This window comes from Podarcis erhardii (assembly GCF_964252035.2).
Source record: "Podarcis erhardii genome assembly, chromosome: 13".
Taxonomy (NCBI): Eukaryota; Metazoa; Chordata; class Lepidosauria; order Squamata; family Lacertidae; genus Podarcis; species Podarcis erhardii.
In genome coordinates, this window is record NC_138502.1 from 12,744,421 (window position 1) to 12,763,625 (window position 19,205).

The 19,205-nt window shown below is 44.5% G+C and overlaps 1 protein-coding gene across 1 annotated transcript; it reads left to right on the top strand.

Annotated features, from left to right (window-relative positions):
• Positions 1–2,238: 2,238 nt before the first annotated feature.
• METTL17 (methyltransferase like 17) lies at positions 2,239–17,299 on the top strand. The gene is made up of 14 exons (XM_081835262.1): positions 2,239–2,432; positions 4,038–4,191; positions 5,634–5,768; positions 6,019–6,115; positions 7,229–7,310; positions 9,338–9,411; positions 9,701–9,795; positions 11,083–11,153; positions 11,948–12,055; positions 13,109–13,177; positions 14,045–14,095; positions 15,033–15,125; positions 16,229–16,413; positions 16,817–17,299. The coding sequence occupies exons 1-14, from the start codon at positions 2,379–2,381 to the stop codon at positions 16,932–16,934; spliced, it is 1,386 nt and encodes a 461-aa protein (XP_081691388.1). The 5' UTR covers positions 2,239–2,378; the 3' UTR covers positions 16,935–17,299.
• The last annotated feature ends 1,906 nt before the right edge of the window (positions 17,300–19,205 follow it).

Here is a 19,205-nt window from a genome sequence, read left to right on the forward strand (position 1 = left end):
CGAGAAGCAGGGTTCCACTGTATAAGAAAAAACTTGTCCTGTTCTACATACATCTTTACCTCCCTGACCCCCATCATTACACAAATTAAAACTGGATTTCCCACTGCTTTACAAACACACACAGTTACTATGTTAGACAATTATAGGGTTAGTGGCATCAGGTCAGGGTCACCACAGATGTCTTTCCAGATGCCTTCAGGTCCCCCACTCCACCCACTGAAATGAGGCTAGCAAGAAACATTCTTCTGTAGTCACTATAATAGGCTGCAGCTTTTGCTTGGTTGCAGTGCATCTGTGGTGCCCACAACACACACATTTGCAAACATGACCTTGAGGCCCAAAAGGTGGACAGCCTCTGCATTAGGCTGCCTGCCCAATAGCTGAGGAAACTATTCAACTGTTGTCATTTTGGATTCAACAGTTTCTGATTAGAGTGAAAATGAAACGTAAGCCTGCATTTGAAAGTTGGCAACATTTTTGAACATTTGCATTTCGATATGTTTCCCTGTGATTTTTTTTTTCTTGGATGATAATAGAACATATTACATGTATGACGATAATCTCAGCCTCATTCAACATTTGAACGAGGGATGCTCTAGGAATACAGGCTCAATGCAGATTTGTGGATACGGATGCACTCAAGCTTTGTCCTGTGTCAGATCACCATGTACACCCAAGTGCTCACTTGTTTCTGTTACTCTAATATAGTTTTGGTTTTTTACAAGTCGAGGAATTATGTTTAAAAATAAAATAAAATACATAATGTGATATATGCACAAATCTACAACTTACGCACATGCTGCTCTTTATTCACATAAATGACCATGAGCGTAATGTGTAGGATTTCATGGTTTATGTGACCACCTAAGTTTGGTCCTTTCCCAATAATAATAATAATAATAATAATTTATTTATATCCCGCCTTCCCCAGCCGAAGCCGGGCTCAGAGCAGCTAACAACAGTAAAATAATACAGCATTATAAAAACAATTCATTATAAAATCAGTTCAAATCAAATTGATGGCAACCATTGGGCTAGAGTTCTGTGAAGAATTACCAAAGGAGGGGGTCAGGCTTTGCCTTGGCCAAAGGCCTGGTGGAACAGCTCTGTCTTGCAGGCCCTGCAGAAAGATGTCAAGTCCCGCAGGGCTGTAGTCTCTTGTGACAGAGCGTTCCACCAGATCGGAGCCACAGCCAAGAAAGCCCTGGCTTTGGTTGAGGCCAGCCTAACCTCTCTGTGGCCCGGGACCTCCAAAGTGTTTTTGTTTCAGAACCGTAAGGTCCTTCGTGGGACATACCAGGACAGGCAGTCCCATAGGTAGCCCCATTGCTGTTCCACCCTGTTTTTTTTTCCACAGGCAGCATAATATATTGGCCAATGTGCATTCAGTACATATAATTTCAAAGGCGCAAAAGAAACTGAGCTCTGGAGGATCTCAGCTTTTTGGGAGGAGAGATTTCTGCTATAGAGATTTGTTTTATCCATCTGTGCTTAATATAGTATGTATTCCCAGAGGTGTCTAAAATAAAAGATTATATTGACTGGGGTCTTTGTTTTATTTCATCATTCTACGATGCTTCGTGATTGTATCAATATTTCCCTAATTTTCATCCTTCCCCCAGAATAACTTGAAAACTATAATGCACAGGAAATTTTTATTTACATCAGTGACTCTGAAATGTGAAATAATCCAGTACAGCCATTTTAATCAAAGTCTGACATGTAGTAGCTAATTAAAAATAATAATGTGGTGAACTGTTGTGGAACAACTTCACTGAAGAAGCTAACAGTGGTTATCCAGAGCTGCCTGCTACTTGCGGATGGGACTCTGTAACAGTTCAAGCTTCACAGACCCAAAAATGCATTATTATTTTTTACTCTCTTAACTTGCGAAAAGAAAACATAATAATATGCCCGCTCACGCAGCCAGCCTCACACGAGCAGCCAGGCTCAGAACTCCTCAAAGAGAACAAACTACCGTACTCATGGAAAGCTAAAGGAAGCGGGCGCGCACATGCCTGCCTTAGAACGCCAAACGAGCGAATCAGCGAGCAGTATGCAAATACACCGCTCTTCTTTTTCTTTAAAAAAAAAGTGACCAAAAATGCAACAACTGAGGGGAGGCAGCTGCTGATGATTGGTGACTCTGGGGCCAATCAGCAGTTTAGGGGGCGTGGACACGAGGCCTGCCTCTCTGGTTTGCGCTCGCTCTGCGTCCTCGCGAGCAGCTTGTAGGAACGGAGTGGAGAGTTACGCGCATGCGCTTGTCCGATGCAGCTTGGGTCAGTGCCCTACCCAAGATGGCGGCTGCGGTGCGACGCGGCGGGGGAGAGGAGCGTTGATGCGACGGCGCGACGAGCACGAATTCCCTTCCGAAGATGGCGGCTGCGAGGTGCTTGAGGAAAACGTGGAATTATCCTATGGCGTTTAGGGTGGGTTTTTTCCCCCTTCGCCCCCGTTTATATGCGAGAGGGCTGGGGGCGCTGTAAACTTTGCATTTTCAGGCTTTTTAAAGGCTTGAGTTTCTTAGGTAGCCCGTGCCATTAATTTGCGGGTGGTCAGACTTTCCTGAACTGTGGCTTATAGGAGAATGTGATGCTCTCAGGTTGCAAACCCGCCTCAGTGTCGACCCAGATAAACCTGAAATGCTGGTGTGTTTTTCTTGTTTTCGAGATTTTTTTTTTGGGGGGGGGGGTGTTTTGAATTGGTTCCGCTAATAATTTTATTGCTTTATTCTCTTTTTGAAAACGCGCTTTGAGGGTGATTATTTTTGGTTTTTTTTAAAGCAACCCAACAGCATGCAAATGTTATGAAATTGCATGCAGCCTTAATAATTGCAATAACAATAGTGGTGGCGATGAAGACTAGCCCCCCCCCCTTACCTAAAATGTAGATTCATCAATAACTCTGGTTATTTTTATTCTTTTGGGGCACCACCTGACTTGCTCTGGATTCTGCTATGTTGTTCGTTTTTTCATGAAATCTATGTAAAATTCATACAACCTCAAAGCAGCTTGCAAATAGATAAGACACAAATGTTCAACCTCCAATATTTGGCTCTGTGACTTGCTTGTTAGCCCACCACTCTCCCCTCACTTGGAAATAATGAAGTTCATACTTCCACCTGCTGGTTATTTATGCCATGCTAGTCTTATTTGTTTACATTTATCTTCTCTTTCTCTCTGTGTATGTATTGTATGTATATCTTTCCACTCAAAGATATGGGTGGGCCATAAATAAATTGTTGTTGTTGTTGTTATTGTCAAAGCAGCTCACAACAGTAGCAAAATTGTTTTATGCCAACATAGCTTTGCAATTCTAATTAGACAGACATTCTGATGATTTTTAGTATTCCCCCCCCCCCCCATGGTGTTTTTTATTGTTGCCCTGATACTTTATGATATGGTGACATAGATACACTTCTATGAATAAAAGAAAACATTGTGAAATGCATAAAAGCAAAAAAAAAATCGTTTTGAAGATTAGCAAGTTTGTTTCTCTGAGATTCTTAGGGATGTGGATGGTCACTGTTTGGCAAAGACAGTGTTGCATTGGGCCTCTCTAGCTTAGCAATGTTGTCCTACTACTTTCCTTGGCGGCATAAACTTGCATTACTCCCTATAGTTCAGTGTTTGAAACTTCCATTGTTCTAGGCGCATTTTGTGACAGGGAATTTCATTAACACGAGACGTTTCTGAGTTTAGTACTGAGCCTGAGATTTCAGATTAAAACTGTAGAGTGGAAGGAAAGGAGGACCTTTTTCTGTCTCCCACTTCCAGCTACTCTGAGGAATATTAGTGGGGGTGGGCAGGGTAAGGACTAGACCGTTTAGCTGCAGTTCATTCATTTTCAGCTTTGTATTCTTGTTTTTAAAAAGTTCCTAGACATTCCATAGTTGTGCCCATAACCTAGTTTTAAGGTGCCATTTAGCTCCTGGATTTCATATCTCAGTTTGTAGCACTGCTGTAATTCTGCCTGGCTGTGAACATGTCTTTGGGTCTCATAACTAGCCCTTTTTACTGATTGTCTACCCTCAGGGCCTGGCTACTGTCATACCCAAGGTCTCCCAAGTAGATAATTCTTCTGATTTCTTGGGCAAAATTCCACATCGCCAGCACCCGGGCATCCTCCATCTCAAAAATGTTAGGCTTCCTCCTGAACTGGTAGAAGTAGCTCAATTTCTGGTAACTGGTAAGTAAAACCCATTAACAATGGCACCTCTGTGATATGTGGGGTGGGATGAAGGGTAGTGGACTCGTATGGACTTCATAGATTTGTTGGGTGGGCTGAGTTCACTCTTCCCAACTCCAGAGGTGCGGAGTTAAAGAATGATTTTGTAATAAACTTGTTGTTTTCTTGGTCCCGTGATGTTGTATATCGGGGCTGGAGAATACATGACCCTCCAGGGTGTGTTGGACTACAATTCCCAATCAACACGGGCAGTAGTCAGAAATGAGAGTTGTAGACCTGTAAACTCTGGAGGACTACAGGTCTCCTAGCCTTGAAGAGGGAATGGTCCTTGGGACTTCGTTTTCTTATTTTGGTGTTAGATAGGGAGAGAGAGAGTATACACATATACACACACACACGTGCAGTGATTGCTTTTTATTGTATTGCTCCTCTGAGCAATGCAAATGTATCACAAATGCAGGATATAAATCATCTGCATGAATAAATAACAACAATAATAAAGGTAATATTTTGTAGCTTATTCCTCAAGGAGGTGCGGGGATTTGGACTTGCATCAATGAGGAGTTAAGCCTTCAAGTGTTGTGGGCCTAACTCTGTGCAGCTCCCACTTGCAAAAAGTTAGACAGGCACCATCCCTACTGAGTTTCAGTTGCTTAGTCAAAACTCTTCTGTTTCAGGAGGCTTTTGCACCATGAATGCTTCTCAGATCTTTTCCTTTTCCTTTTAGATTTTAAATTATTGATGTTTTTTTTAATTTTTGAAGCCTTAATTTATGTTTTTAATTTTGTACATGGTATATTTTATAGCTGTAAGCTTCCTGGAGACCCACATTGGGAAAAGCAAGATAGACATTTTTTAAATCATTAAATAATTAAGTGCTTCCCCACCCTTGTTGTGCAAGTACAGTTGTACCTCTAGTTGCAGACTTAATCTGTTTCGGGGTGCCATTCTCACCCCGAAAAGTCCGCAACTAGAGTGCCTCTTTTGCGCATGTGCATGGCATAATCCAGCACTTCTGCGCATGTGCGAAGTGCGCAGATCGCTTCTGCGCTTGCTCAGGCTGCAAACCCGGAAAAACACTTCCAGGTTTGCTGCATTCATAAGCTGAAAGTCCGCAACAAGAGCAGAACGCAACACGAGGTATGACTGTACACATCTACATTTTGAGTTGGTGACAGATCAAGGAGTCATACAGACTGGATTGGGGAGCAAAAGACTAATGTTTTGTTGCTGCTTCTATTAAATACTTAGAATTCAAAACCCCTTGCTTATCTACTTCAGATTTTTTTTTGGGGGGGTGTACTTACTACCTGTTGCTCATCCCCTGATAATAAAGTTCCCTGCATGTTGATAGCATCATAGCAAGCTGAGAAAGTGCTTTGGGTCTTCAAGTGAGAGCTGCTGTAGGTGCCCCTACCCTGACTAGCTTTTCGTTCCCCCAGAATCCTCCATGCGGAATCTGGAGCAACAAACCAAGGCCCTCACCAACTACCTGTGGAGCCGCAAACGCCCCCTGGAGGCTGCAGGTCTGCGTAGGAAGGCTCATGAATTGGAGCAGAAATTTCGGGAGAAGAAAAGTGAGTGCAGATTTGTGGGGTAGTTGTGGAGGAGACAGTACCTATTCAAAGAGAGTGAGGATATGATGCTGTTCCCAACTTAGCCATGTAACCTGCTGGTCGATCTTGAGCTAGTCACACTCTTTTAGCCTAACTTACCTTACATATTGTTGCATGGGGGTGGGTCAGAGAAAGGGGGTTGAATAATGATTGATACTAGCGTGGGAGAAGAGTGGGATTAAATAAAATAATTTGACTTCTTCTGTCTCAGATGCCACGGGCCCTCTGGATGAGGAAGCTGAGGCGAAGCTGCAGAAAAAGGTCTTGGATGCCCTCCGAAAAGCAACTTACCACTGGGAGGAGCTGAAGTGAGTGTCCTGGGGACCTTTCCAGAAGTCAAAGACCTGATTCTCCTGGGAAGATTTGGTGCGAACATAGCATGCCGTCTCATATTACTGAACGCAGACTGACAGATAAAGCCCTTCTTTTTTTGCAGAGCCTTTCTCTTTTTGTTTCACGTTCTAAATATGGAGAATCAATATGGTGACTTATTCCGAACAGTAATCTACAGCAAACTTACGTGGTCCTGGAAATGCATTCTTACATGGCTTTAGATACAGTGGTACCTCGGGTTAAGATCTTAATTTGTTCCGGAGGTCCGTTCTTAACCTGAAACTGTTCTTAACCTGAAGCACCATTTTAGCTAATGGGGCCTCCTGCTGCCGCCGCGCCACCAGAACATGATTTCTGTTCTCATCCTGAAGTAAAGTTATTGACCTGAAGCACTATTTCTGGGTTAGCGGAGTCTGTAACCTGAAGCGTATGTAACCTGAGGTACCACTGTAAATTCATGGAGAGTAGCACTGTCTGTTGGTGGCTACTATGCAAATGAATGTTTACTGCTTTTAGTGCCAGAGTTAAAGTGGGTCTGAATATCAGCTGCAAGCAGAATAGGGCTATTACCCTCATTTCCTGCTTGTGGGCTTTGCACAATAATCTTGTTGGCCATTATGGGAGTGTGATAGGAGAAGAAAGAAGGCTGGACCAGATGGGCCATGGTCCTGATCTGTTCTTTTGACAACTAATATGCTACCGAATCCGTATCCAAATATTTTAAGTATACTTTTTTTGCTGTTGCCTGCCTTTTGAGACTCACACCCACTTCTGTTCAGATTTTGTCTTAACGCTAAGAACTAGGGGGTTGTTCATTGTTATTTAAATGGAAAGCGAGATTCTCAGAAGGTTGAATTAAATTTGGCCAGCCTGCAGAAGACACCCGGCTCTTTATTGTAACAGGGATAAGTCGATAGCAACAACCGGTAGTAGAGCAGATACGACTCATTACACAGTTTAGACCAGCAGGGAGCTCTCGCTCAGCCCTTTTTTGTGGTGCTGTGTTTTCTTTCCCTTTTCTCTTTGTGGCACAGGCTGTGAGAATTGTGCTCCTTGCTGACTTGGTTATGTGGTTTGTCTTTTCCTAGGTACACTGAAGAGCTCAGCTTTATATACATGGCAGCCCGGATGGACGGGGTTTTTGCAGCTGTGACCCGAGCTTTCCATGAAGTGAGTTGACGTTTCAAGTTTTCAGTGGGTGGAGCAGGGTGAGAAGATGGCTGTGTACTACATGTTCAAAATAACTTGGTGGCTATTAATTTACTAGTAGTTAAAACATCACCAAGCATTCATTTGGTAAAACTCTGGATTATTCAGGCCTCTGACTAGTGCAGCATCATTTAGATAGGAGAACCCCAGGTTCTCATCCCCTTTGAGCAAAGGATTTGCTTTGTTGGGGTCTTCTGGCAAGCCCTACCTTTATGTAAGCAAAACAAAAAAAAACCAGAGGGGCTCTGTCTCCATCCATTGGCTCAAAGGAACAGGAGCCATGAATAGTTTCAAGAGAAGATCAGCCTGACCTGAGCTGCATATAAATGCCTTGCTATGGGTCACCACTTAGTCCTGGCCTTGAATAACAGATCATCCCTCTCTACATTTTCCCTCAGCACCTTTTCCTCATACGTCTTGCCTTTTTGTTTTTGGGTTTGTAAGACTGTTTGCAAACGCCCCACCCCCACCCCGCCAATTGGTGTGAGCGAATTTTGCAAACAGTAATTTGCCTCGGCAAACAGGATTAAAAATACAGGAAATGAATAAAATAGATATGGCTTTGGTTCCCTGCCCCTCATATAAAATGCTTTCTGAGCCTGTGGTCAGTATTTCATTCTTGGTGACCTTCTAGGGGCCAAATGACAGTGGATAGGGTGAGAGGCAAAAGTACACAGATCAGGAAAGAAAAAGTTTCCCTTTGTTCAATAGGCTAGTTTCTGTACGCATCCACATGCACACACCTCTGTCCTCCACCCTGGTGAGCAGGAGCCATTATTGGAGTTCAAGGGCACATTCCAGCCAGGTTAAGAATCATCAAGGAGGGTATTATTTGTGATGTGGTGTGAGAGTCCTGGGGAGCAAATGGAGAGAGATTCCCCATCCTTGATTTATACACTGCCCATTAAATGACCAAACTGCTTCACCTGCATTGTTTCTGCAATGGTTAACAACAGCTCTATAAGGTAGGCTAGCATTATTTAGTATGATTCATAACCCGAGACTCTTATACCTGAGTGGCTTCTGCTCGCTCTATTAGCCCATGCACCAGCTGCAGTTAGGTGATCAAAGTTGCTTTGTACACTCTCCTAGCTGTGGCAGTGCAAAGCAAGTGTTTTCTGTAAGGTTTGCAACATTCCTTTTGAATTTCTAGGTATATATAAACTTTTTGGGCTGTGTGGTATTCCACTAAGCTTTCCTCAGAGTAGACCCCTAGAAATTGATATACATTAGGTCCATTAATTTTAGTAGGCCTACTCTTGAGTAAAACTTGGTTGAATGCCATCCTGTTTTGTTTTTGTATAGTTAATTACTTTGGTGTTCCTTTTAAAGTTATCGCACTGCAGGGTGAGTTTGTAAATACCATACCCTACTTTCAAATGGGGAACGGGTTCATATGTTTTTTTCTTTTCTTTTTTTGTATATAATTTTTATTAAATTTTCTAAATTACATTTCAAAATATTCATTTAAACAACCCTAAATCAATGGCTTCCCTTCTTCCCTGTCCATGGTTCATTTTGCATACCATACATCCCTGCATATTTTACACGAGCTAAACCATTCAGTAATCCATTGTTACATCCATCAAAACTTATATACGCTGTTGAATTTATCTTAATGCTACAAGTGTTTTTAAATGAACACAATTTTCACCCCTATATTTAGTAAATGTTTTCCAGTCTTCTTTAAACATGCATTCTTCTTGTTCTCTTATTCTATATGTCAAATCTGCAAGCTGTGCATATTCCATCTGTTTTAAGTTGCCATTCTTCTTTGGTTGGGACCTCTCTCATTTTCCATTTTTGGGCTAACAAAACACGGGCCACAGTAGTAGCATACATAAATAGTCTCTTTTAACACCTCGGAATTCCCTCTGAATTATCCCCCAACAAAAAGGACCCTGGTTTTTTTTGGAAAGGTTCATATGTATCTTCAGTTGACAGCAGTCCTTGGTTTACGAATCAATTTCTCTTTTTTCCTCCTTCAGATCCAGAAGAGAGTCTCGGACTTTGAGCCGCGCACCCTGTTGGATTTCGGCTCAGGAACGGGCGCTGTCACCTGGTGAGAAACCATGTCAATTCCTGAGCAGCAGGGAGGGAGGGAGGGAAATATTGATGTAAATAGGGGTGGGGAACCTGTGGCCCTCCTGCTGCTGGACTCCTAACTCCCATCAGCCAGCAGGTTAGTGGTCAAGAATAGTAGTAGCTGTATTCCAGTATCTGGAGGGCCACGGGTTCTTTAACCCTGGTCCAGGAGTCTTCCCATCCCAGCAGTTCAGATCTGTTAGAAGAGACCATTCACAGACGTGCCACCCTGCTCCTTTCTTCCCTCTCCTCCCCCTTCACTTTAGGGCAGCACATGGCATCTGGGGCAAGAGTATCAACGAGTACATGAACATCGACAGTTCGGCTTCAATGTTAGCCTTAGCTGAGAGGCTGATGAAAGGTGAGAGTTGTGAGTGGTGCTATGTGGAGAACTTCGTGTGGGGTGGGGTGGGGTTCTTCATTGCCTGACATCTATCCAGGAGCCCTATCATGCCAGTGATATACACCCCCCGCCCTGTCCTTGATTAATAGGTAGGATGCCAGATGCCCAATGAATGGGGAAATTATATGCAGGGACCATTGAAATGAAGGGAAGCTCTGCCCCTTTGGCCTGTTGTTGTAATTTGCACAGGGCAGTTCAGTGTAACCCTACTCTTTAAGCATCAAACCTCCGTCTGGGCCGTATGGCTTCAGACCCTTTCCGTGCTGCAGTTCCCACCCATTGCCACTAGAATCATGGGAGCATAGGAAACTGCTCCATCTGGTACGCAGGCTGAGACCCAACCTTCCCGCGGACTGTCTCGCCAGAATGGTGCATGCTCTGGTTATCTCCTGCTTGGATTACTGCAATGTGCTCTACGTGGGGCTACCTTTGAAGGTGAGCTGGAAACTACAACTAGTCCAGAATGCAGCAGCTAGACTGGTGACTAAGAGCAACCGGTGAGACCATATAGCACCGGTCCTGAAAGATTTACATTGGCTCCCAGTGAGTTTCTAAGCATAATTCAAGGTGTTGGTGCTGACCTTTAAAGCCCTAAACGGCCTCAGCCCCGTATACCTGAAGGAGCGTCTCCACCCCCATTGTTCAGCCTGGACACTGAGGTCCAGCTCCAAGGGCTTTCTGGCAGTTCCCTAGCTGCAAGAAGTGAGGTTACAGGGAACTAGGCAGAGGGCCTTTTTGGTAGTGGCAGCTGTCCTGTGGAACGCCCTCCCATCAGATGTCAAGGAAATAAACAACTATCTGACTTTTAGAAGACATCTGAAGGCAGCCCTGTTTAAGGAAGTTTTTCATGTTTGATATTTTATTGTGTTTTTAATATCCTGTTGGAAGTCACCCAGAGTGGCTGGGGAGGCCCAGCCAGATGGTTGGGGTATAAGTAATAAACTATTACTATTATTATTATTATTATTATTATTATTATTATTATTATACAGAGTAAGGCCATTGGTCCATCTTTCTCAGTACTGTAGACACTGGCTGGCAGTCACTCCCCAGGGTTTCAGCAGGAGTCTCTCCCAGCCCTAGCTGGGGATATCAGGGATTGAGCTTAGGCACCTTCTGCATGCAAAACGTACATTCTACTCACTGAGTTATAGCACTTAACCTGTTGTATTTGAGCTCGCACAAACCTCTCCGTGCTTCTACCTTTGTTTTTGTTCTTTTTTTAAAAAAACAACAACTACCCAGGTATTTCTGAGGACAAGAATCTCTGCATCCCAGGAGTCTACTTTCGGCAGTTCCTCCCCGTCTCACCAAAGGTAATAATAACTCATCTTAATTTCCTCCCAATGGGAGCTGCACTCAGAGCAGCATGAGTCCCAGGGGGTCTTGTTAAATCTGCATTCAGGTGCCTACAGTCCCCCGTTCTGTTGACTGGGTACCATTGTGTGTTTTCCAGAATCCCACAAGGATTTCCCACTTGAACTGGTTAATTTCCCCATCTAACCAGGTTTCCCCTCCCATTCCCCCAGGCTTAATGATTGGAACTGGTCTTCACCCAAGTTTGTTTTTAAATACTTCTTATGCTGTGTAAATTTTCCGTTTAAAAAACCCTGCAAGTGGCCAACTTTTGCCACACTTCAGTGCACGTAAGAATAATCAGATATTTTATTGAATAATACCAATGGCTTGAGCCGTAAGGAAGTTCATGGGAGGAATTTTTCACGTCTTCTGCTACTTCCACCAAATCGACAACATATCTGTTACAGAGGGCCCTTAAAAATTTCCATTATACAGAGGCCTCTTCTGCCCTCCCCAACTACTGCCAGCCACCACCAGTTGGATCATTGCCCTGTGAAGTAGGTTAAGCTGAGAGTGTACCTTTGTCACAGTCACCCGGGAAACTTCATGGCAGAGCAGAGAATGGACTGATCTTCCCGGTATTAAGTCCAACAGCTTGACGGTTACACTGCAGAAGTTGTCCACACTGGCTCTAAATTAAACTTTTGGCCTTTTTCCTTTCTTTTTTAAAAGACCCTAAAATTTGTAATTGAATATACCGTCCCTACATATTCCAGCCACATCTCTCTCTCTCCCTTTGCTCCACATGCAGGTGAAATTTGACCTTGTGGTTTCTGCTTTCTCACTCAACGAACTCCAAAGTTATGGTCAGAGAGTGGAGACAGTGCAGACACTCTGGAGAAAGACAGGTGGCTTTTTGGTAAGTGGACAAACAGCTTACCCGTCTGATACTGTGTTTCTCCCCCTAAGTACGTGCAACTGAAGCAGCCACATATACCTTCCCTGTTAACCTTGCCTTCCATTCTTCTGTTCCAGGGATAGGGAATAACTGGGTGTGGCCCATGTGGCCCCCCTACCCATCCTGCAGCATATCCTTGCCTCCTCTCTGCCTTTACTCCCTTGTATTGCAGTAAGGCTTGGGGAAAGCTGCCTATTGGGACCCTGCACACATATTACACGCTCACCATAATTAGAGGTGAGGGTGTGTGGAGCTCCTATTGGCTCCAGTAAATGGAGGGGGATATGCATTTTCTATGGGACACAGGTGGCATTGTGGGTTAAACCACAGAGCCTAGGGCTTCCCGATCAGAAGGTCAGCGGTTCAAATCCCCGTGACGGGGTGGGCTCCTGTTGCTCGGTCCCTGCTCCTGCCAACCTAGCAGTTAGAAAGCACCTTCACGCTCCGGCGGGAAGGTAAACGGCGTTTCCATGCACCGTTTGTGAGAAGCGGCTTGGTCATGCTGGCCACATGACCCGGAAGCTGTATGCCGGCTCCCTCAGCCAATAAAGCAAGATGAGTGCTGCAACCCCGAAGTCGTCCGCGACTGGACCTAATGGTCCGGGGTCCCTTTACTTTTACCTATGCAGTTTCTATCGTCTCTGCAATTCTCTCTTTTTCTCCAACTGTGACCTGGATTCCTCTGTACATTGAATGAAAAGGGGGCTCCTGATTCTTAGGGCAACTCAGAGGAAACTCTGTGAGCTGCTGTTCCTGGATCACCAAGTCACGGCACTGAGAGAGCAGCAGAAAGTGGAGGCACCTGCTTCCTCTATATAAAATCTTAATATTGTAAGCTCCCCAGGATAGGGATTTCTTCTCGTGTGCCTTGCCCACTGGTGGTGCTATAGATAGTAACAACTTTCCCTTGCATTCCATGCACTGCAGAAGCCTGCTCTTCTTTGGGAATAGGGGGTGGGGCTGTTGCTCAGCACCACCCAGTGTATAGTCTCTCCCTTGCCTTCATTTTTCCAGGTTCTGGTAGAGAACGGGACCAAAGAAGGTCATCAGATGCTCATGGAAGCCCGGGATCTTATTTTAAAGGTGAGGCACTTCTCTGTGTTTGTGGCCTTTAAATAAATGCACGCAGGGTATAAAATAGGAGTTGACGGCCTTTTTAGACCTGCGAGCAAATGCTGGGGGTGCAACCCCTGACTTCTTCCTGCTCCCCAGAGATAGAAAATGTGTGTGCGCGCATACGCACAGCCTTTAAAAGTGCTGAGTGAGCAAGTGGGAATGAGTGTCATTCTTCCACCTTCCTCTTCCAGTTCTACGTACTCTCCATGGGACAAAAGGTGATGGCCTCATAACCAAGGGGGGCTGTAAGTGTGGGCACCAGAAGAAGACATCAAGGGTGCCGTTACACCCATGGGTGCTGTGTTGGTGACCCCTGAAATAAAACTATTAAAAAATTGATTTAAATCCTTGTTTAAAGAAGGATATCGTGCCAGGAAGCACGTCAGCCTCCTTCTCTTAGACTGATGATTGCTTTATGTCTTCCCCAAAGTTTTTCTCTGGAGCGTGGACTGTAATTAATGAGTTTAAGATTCATAATTTCCCTCTTGAAGACCTTTAACCCTAAGCTCTGCTAATTAACAAAACTACTCCAGATTACCACTCTTATTTGCACAGATACTTAAGAATCCAATTTTAATTAAAGAAGGAAAGTTCATTCCCACCCACCCCATAATTGTAGCAGGCATTTAGGCTTGTCTCCATTTCAAATGGGCTTGAACTTTTAGACAAGTTGCTAGGCCTGTTCCTGTGGTGGCTGCACCTGCCCGACCTCTGGCCCCTGTATTTTCCTCAATATTTAGCTTCCTTGCCCATGATTGAGGAAGGACTGTGAGAATGACATGCGTGACTGTTTAAATGAATTGTTTCTCTACCCCCATCCATCTTCTTCTGTAGGGCACAGATGAAGTGGTTCATGATCCCACAGAGCCTTCCGTTTTTGCCCCGGTGAGTTTAGAAATTTTCCTGAAGCTAGATTGAGTAAAAAGGAGCTGCGGCTGCTGAATCCTGAGAAGAAGGAGGACTTGTGGATGGTTCCTAGGTCCAGGAATTAGGTGATTTACCTGTTCTGGACAGAATTGTATCCCCCCCCCCCCCCCCAAAAAAAGGCTGTACACCTGCTTTGGATTTTGAATGAAAGCCAGCCTACAAATGTTTTAAATGTACAATATAAATAACAGTACCAAAACTGCCAAACAGATACATGAGAGTAGTGGGAAGCTAATATGCAGTTCAGATATAACCATCTGAATATGATAAATCAAGAATGAACAACCTGATGCCCCCCAGATGTTGCTGAACTACAGCTCCCATCATCCTAGCCCATTTGCCATGTTGGCTAGGGTTGATGTGTTTTGGGAGTCCCAGTAATTTCTGGAGGGCAACAACCCCTAAGGTAAAGCAAGGTCTCTTAGACTGAGAATGATTGGTGTTTCTGCAAGTTCCCTCTAACCCATCTATTGTGTGTTTGAATTCAGTATTTTGGGGGCTTGTTAAACCACAATTTCCTGTTTCATCCTAACTGAAGCCTCGCTTGCAACCTTGGAAAAAATACTGTGGTTTGCAGTCTGTTTTAGTGGGTGGAACATAAACCACGGCATCTAAATTGTACCAAGTATGTAAGAAACGAGAGGTTTTGAAATGAGATGCAGGAAACAGGCTGTTCATTTGGCTTATTGGACCGAGATTGTTTCATCTGGACCAGGTCTAATAAATTCTTCCACTTAGAGCAATGTGGAGTAGATAGGATGCGAAGGCTTGTTAATTTGGGGGGGGGGGGCTGTGGGCAAATTAGACTGGTTGTCTTCTATTCTCAGAGAGATAAATAACCCTACCATAACCTGAGACTAACAGATACTTTCTGCCCTTTCTCTCTTATGCTCAGTGTCCGCACCATTTGCCATGCCCTCGTTTGTCGCCTGACCGTATCCTGCCATGTAACTTCACCCAGACGTATTTCCCGCTGCCTTTCAGTTGGGTGAGTTTCCGCTTATTGCACGTGCAGTGCTTTTCCACGTTGTATGTTGATCAACCTCCTGTTGTGTTCAATTAGATTGGGGTGTAGTTACAAGCAATAGGCTGGTTGGCTCAGCTTCACTCATTTCCAATATACCGTATTTTTCGCCCTATAGGACGCACTTTTTCCCCTCCAAAAATGAAGGGGAAATGTGTGTGCGTCCTATGGGGCGAATGCAGGCTTTCGCTGAAGCCTGGAGAGCGAGAGGGGTCGGTGCGCACCGACCCCTCTCGCTCTCCAGGCTTCGGAAAGCTATCCGCAAGCCTTGGGAGCCTCCGGGAGTTCGCTGAGCAGTCGCATCCGGGCTTCAGGTAGCTCTGCGCAAGCCGCAGGAGCCCTCCCACGGAGAGGAGTTTGTTCTGGGGGCTGGGGTCAGGGGAAGCTCGGGCTTCCCCAGCCCCGTGCCTGGGGGGGGAAATACATTTTTTTTCTTTATTTCCCCCCCAAAAAACTAGGTGCCCCTATGAGCCGGTGCGCCTTATGGGCCGAAATATATGGTAACTTAACTACGTTTCCCTACCCTATAGACTGCAAAAAAGCATACCGAGCCCTTTTATTAGTTGTCACCATTCATGCAGGCAGTTCCTCTGCACAGCGGGGTCACAAAACTATGACATAGCACACTTGAGAGCATGCACAGAGCAGAAAGCAAGAGGGGGGAGGGGGCCAAATTGTGTCCTCACTCAGGGTGCCAATAAAAACCTGCTCACTTGTCCACGGTGATGTGTTTTGTATTGTTTTTGTTACATAGACGCTTTTCCCATGCATGAATGATACGGGGCAAAGGGACATGTTATTAGGCTCCATTAACAGTCAAATATCCTGCCCTTCTCCCTTCACCTCTCTCATCCTGGGGGATCAGGGCTGGGAAATGCTGGCATGCTGAATCGGATAGGGAGTCGGGCATCAGTTAATCCACACCCGATTAAACATGAAGCCAACTTCAAGAGTTGGATCGCCCTTTAGCAAAGGCTGGGAAGCAAATTAGTTAGTGAGGGCGGGCGGGAAGCTGTATTCTGCAGAGATCCATTTTCCCCTTCCCAACCTTCTGTGTCTTCCTCCAGAACCCACCAAAGAAGGAGGAGAAATTCTCATACCTGATCCTACGCAGAGGATCGGGGGAACTGGAGCAGCCTTGGCCTCGGATCACAAAGCCTGTCCTTTGTCGTACCCGCCATGTCCACGTCCACCTGTGCTGTCCCGATGGCAGCCTTCAGCACGCAGTGATTACTTCAAAGAAGCACAGCAGGTACTGGATCTCTTCTCCCAAAGGTGGGAGGGGCCTTGGTTCTAGACTCTCATTCATTCTCTGGTGGCGAATTAGGTGTAGACTTTCCCCCTACTTCTAATATTTTTCTTTCATTTCAAGATTCAAAGTTCTACTTTGTCACTCAACAGTTACAGAATTCTACTTTGATTCTCTGGACAAAGTAACTGCAAGAATGGTCAAGGCACCAAAGTAATATCCCTTTGAGGAAGATTATATCATTTGGGGCTTTTAGCTTAGAAAAATAGCCGGTAAAGTGTCTGTTTGTGTGTAACACAATAGAGGTTTGTAATATTAGGCGTGGTGTGGAGATGTGTAAACAGGGAGAGGTTTTTACGCCCTCTCTCATGTAGGGATCATCTTCACCCATCGTTCTCTCCTACAGGGATATTTACAGATGTGCCCGGAACTGTGAATGTGGAGACCGCCTCCCTGTTTTGAACCTGGACAGCGAGCCAGACTTGGGAGAAGAGAGAGGCGACATAGATGAAGATCACAGTTGATGGGAGCTCTGTACAGCCACCCTCCTCATCCCAGCATATACCACATCCTCTAAGAGACACCTTGCATCAGATGGGCTTACAAATGCTGGATGGCTTTCCAGAATCCATGAGCTGGTTGGATAAACTGGTGCCACAAGTCACATTTCCAGGCCTTTCTGGCCTAGTGGGGGAATTGTGGCATCTTGGAGAGCAAAAGGTTTCAGTAAGCTTCAGGCAGTTTTATATCAGTGTTAAACATACGAAAGTTGTTCCTGCTCCTTGGAGACACACTGTACTTGTATTTAATGTAGATCTGTTTTTGCTGTGGTCTTACATGGCTGCATATTTATTCATAAACTCCAAAGAGTCCTTTTCTACTTAACCAGGGGTGCTTGGCCAGTCTATATTCTCCATCCAAGATGTGCAGATTTCAGGCTGAAAACAAAACATCAAGCTCTCTGGTGTATCTGTTTCTGCTGCTACCCCTTTTCAGGTGGTAAGGTGTACATGGTTGAACCTTTAAATCCCTCCCCTGTTCTCACTTCTCTAAAATCTATCTGTTCAAGACCCCTTTATTGTGGGACAGGATAGCTCCAAACCTTCTTCCTGGTATTGTATTCGTAGGAGGAATGAGAAAACTTCCAGAAAGATCTTGCCCCATGCAAAAAAAAAAAAAAAAAAAAAAAAGTATTGCAAAGTGCTTCTGTTTGTTTCTCCTAGTTCTTAGGTAAAGTCCCTGATTGAAGGGACTGAGTAAACCTGTTGGTGCAGTTACTCTCACAGGAACCCAGTAGGAGGCTTAATGCAGCTGAACTGCATGGGAAGCCTTGCCTATGCATGGGGAACCTGTGAGTCTCTGGAGATTAGATTCCCATCGGCCTCCCATGGTCAGGGATGATGGGGGTGGTTGTCCAGCACTATCTGGACTGCCCAAGACAAGCCAAGACAAGCTGCCTCTGGGGCTTAGTGCTGATGAATTTCTCCTTTAGAACGTGGACAGTCAGGCTTGATAAAGAATGTCAAAGCAGCAGAGGTCCTTTCCCTTTCTTTCAAGGCAGGCTCATGGGTGGAAGAATGTGATTCTAAATGGAATTTGTGGGGGTGAGCCTGAAACAAGGAGCTGGTAGATCTCTAGTTTTGGTCCAGGGCTGAAGGGTGTGATCTTGACTCTTGGTTTCATTCTCAGTTCTGGAATTAGAGGTTTAAAATAGGGCTAGGAGGGATCCTGTATTCAGTTCCTTGTTTTGGAATTGGGGCAGAGAGTGGAGAAGAGCCAAGTGTTTTGGAATTGGGGCAGAGAGTGGAGAAGAGCCAAGTGTGTGGGAGCTGGGATTCCTGAGGTGTGCAAACAACTCTAGGATGAGTGCTGGAATTAATGTATTATTAGGTGATTTTTAAAAAAAAATAAAATCCTGTCATCTATGGTGTTCATGCTCCCAAAGTGGTTTAGCAACAGATAATAAAATATAACAAAGTTTATATAGAACAAGAACATTGAAGTAAGAGCAGCAGGCTGCACAGATGTTACTGGCCCAGAGATGAAAAGAAAACAAAGTTTCCACCAGAGAAGAGTGGCAGGTGAAGTTAATGGAGTATGCTGAAATGGCTAAAATGACTGGAAGAGTCAGAAATCAGGAAGACCAACTTTAACAAGGAATGGGGGAAATTTATAACTTACCTTAAGGACCATTGTAAACAGTTAAAATTGTTACTAGGATTGGAATATCACTTGTAGTTTAAGTTTGAATTCTGGACATAATGGAAGAGGTTTTGGATTATCATAAAAGAAGCAGGAGGAAAGGATTAATAACAGGGCCCACAAAGAGGAGGATGGAAGTCCTTGGAATCTTGTTTTTATGATACATTTCTGTAAGATTTTAATATGGAAAACCAAATTATTTTATTTAAAAAATAAAGTAAGAGCAGCAGATGTAGTGTGATAAAATTAAAAGGCTACAGGCACAGTGTCATAAAATTATTACAAACCAAACTCGAATTGAACTCAGTTTTTAAGGCTCTTGTAAACATCAGGGTTTCATGCTTATCTCCCACAGCTGGAGGGTGTGTGTGTGAGTGAACGCAGTGAAATCCCTGTCCATGGTACTTACTGTCATTAAAGGTCTCGGCAGTAGACCAGAGAAGAGCACCAGGGTTAAGGTTCAGGCAGGTATAGATGAGTGTGGATGGTCCTTCAGGTAGCTGGTTACAAACCATACAGGGCTTCTTAGATTACTACTGCCCTGCTGAAGCTAAGGAGGTCTTGGTCTGGTCAGTGCCTGGGTGGCTGACGAC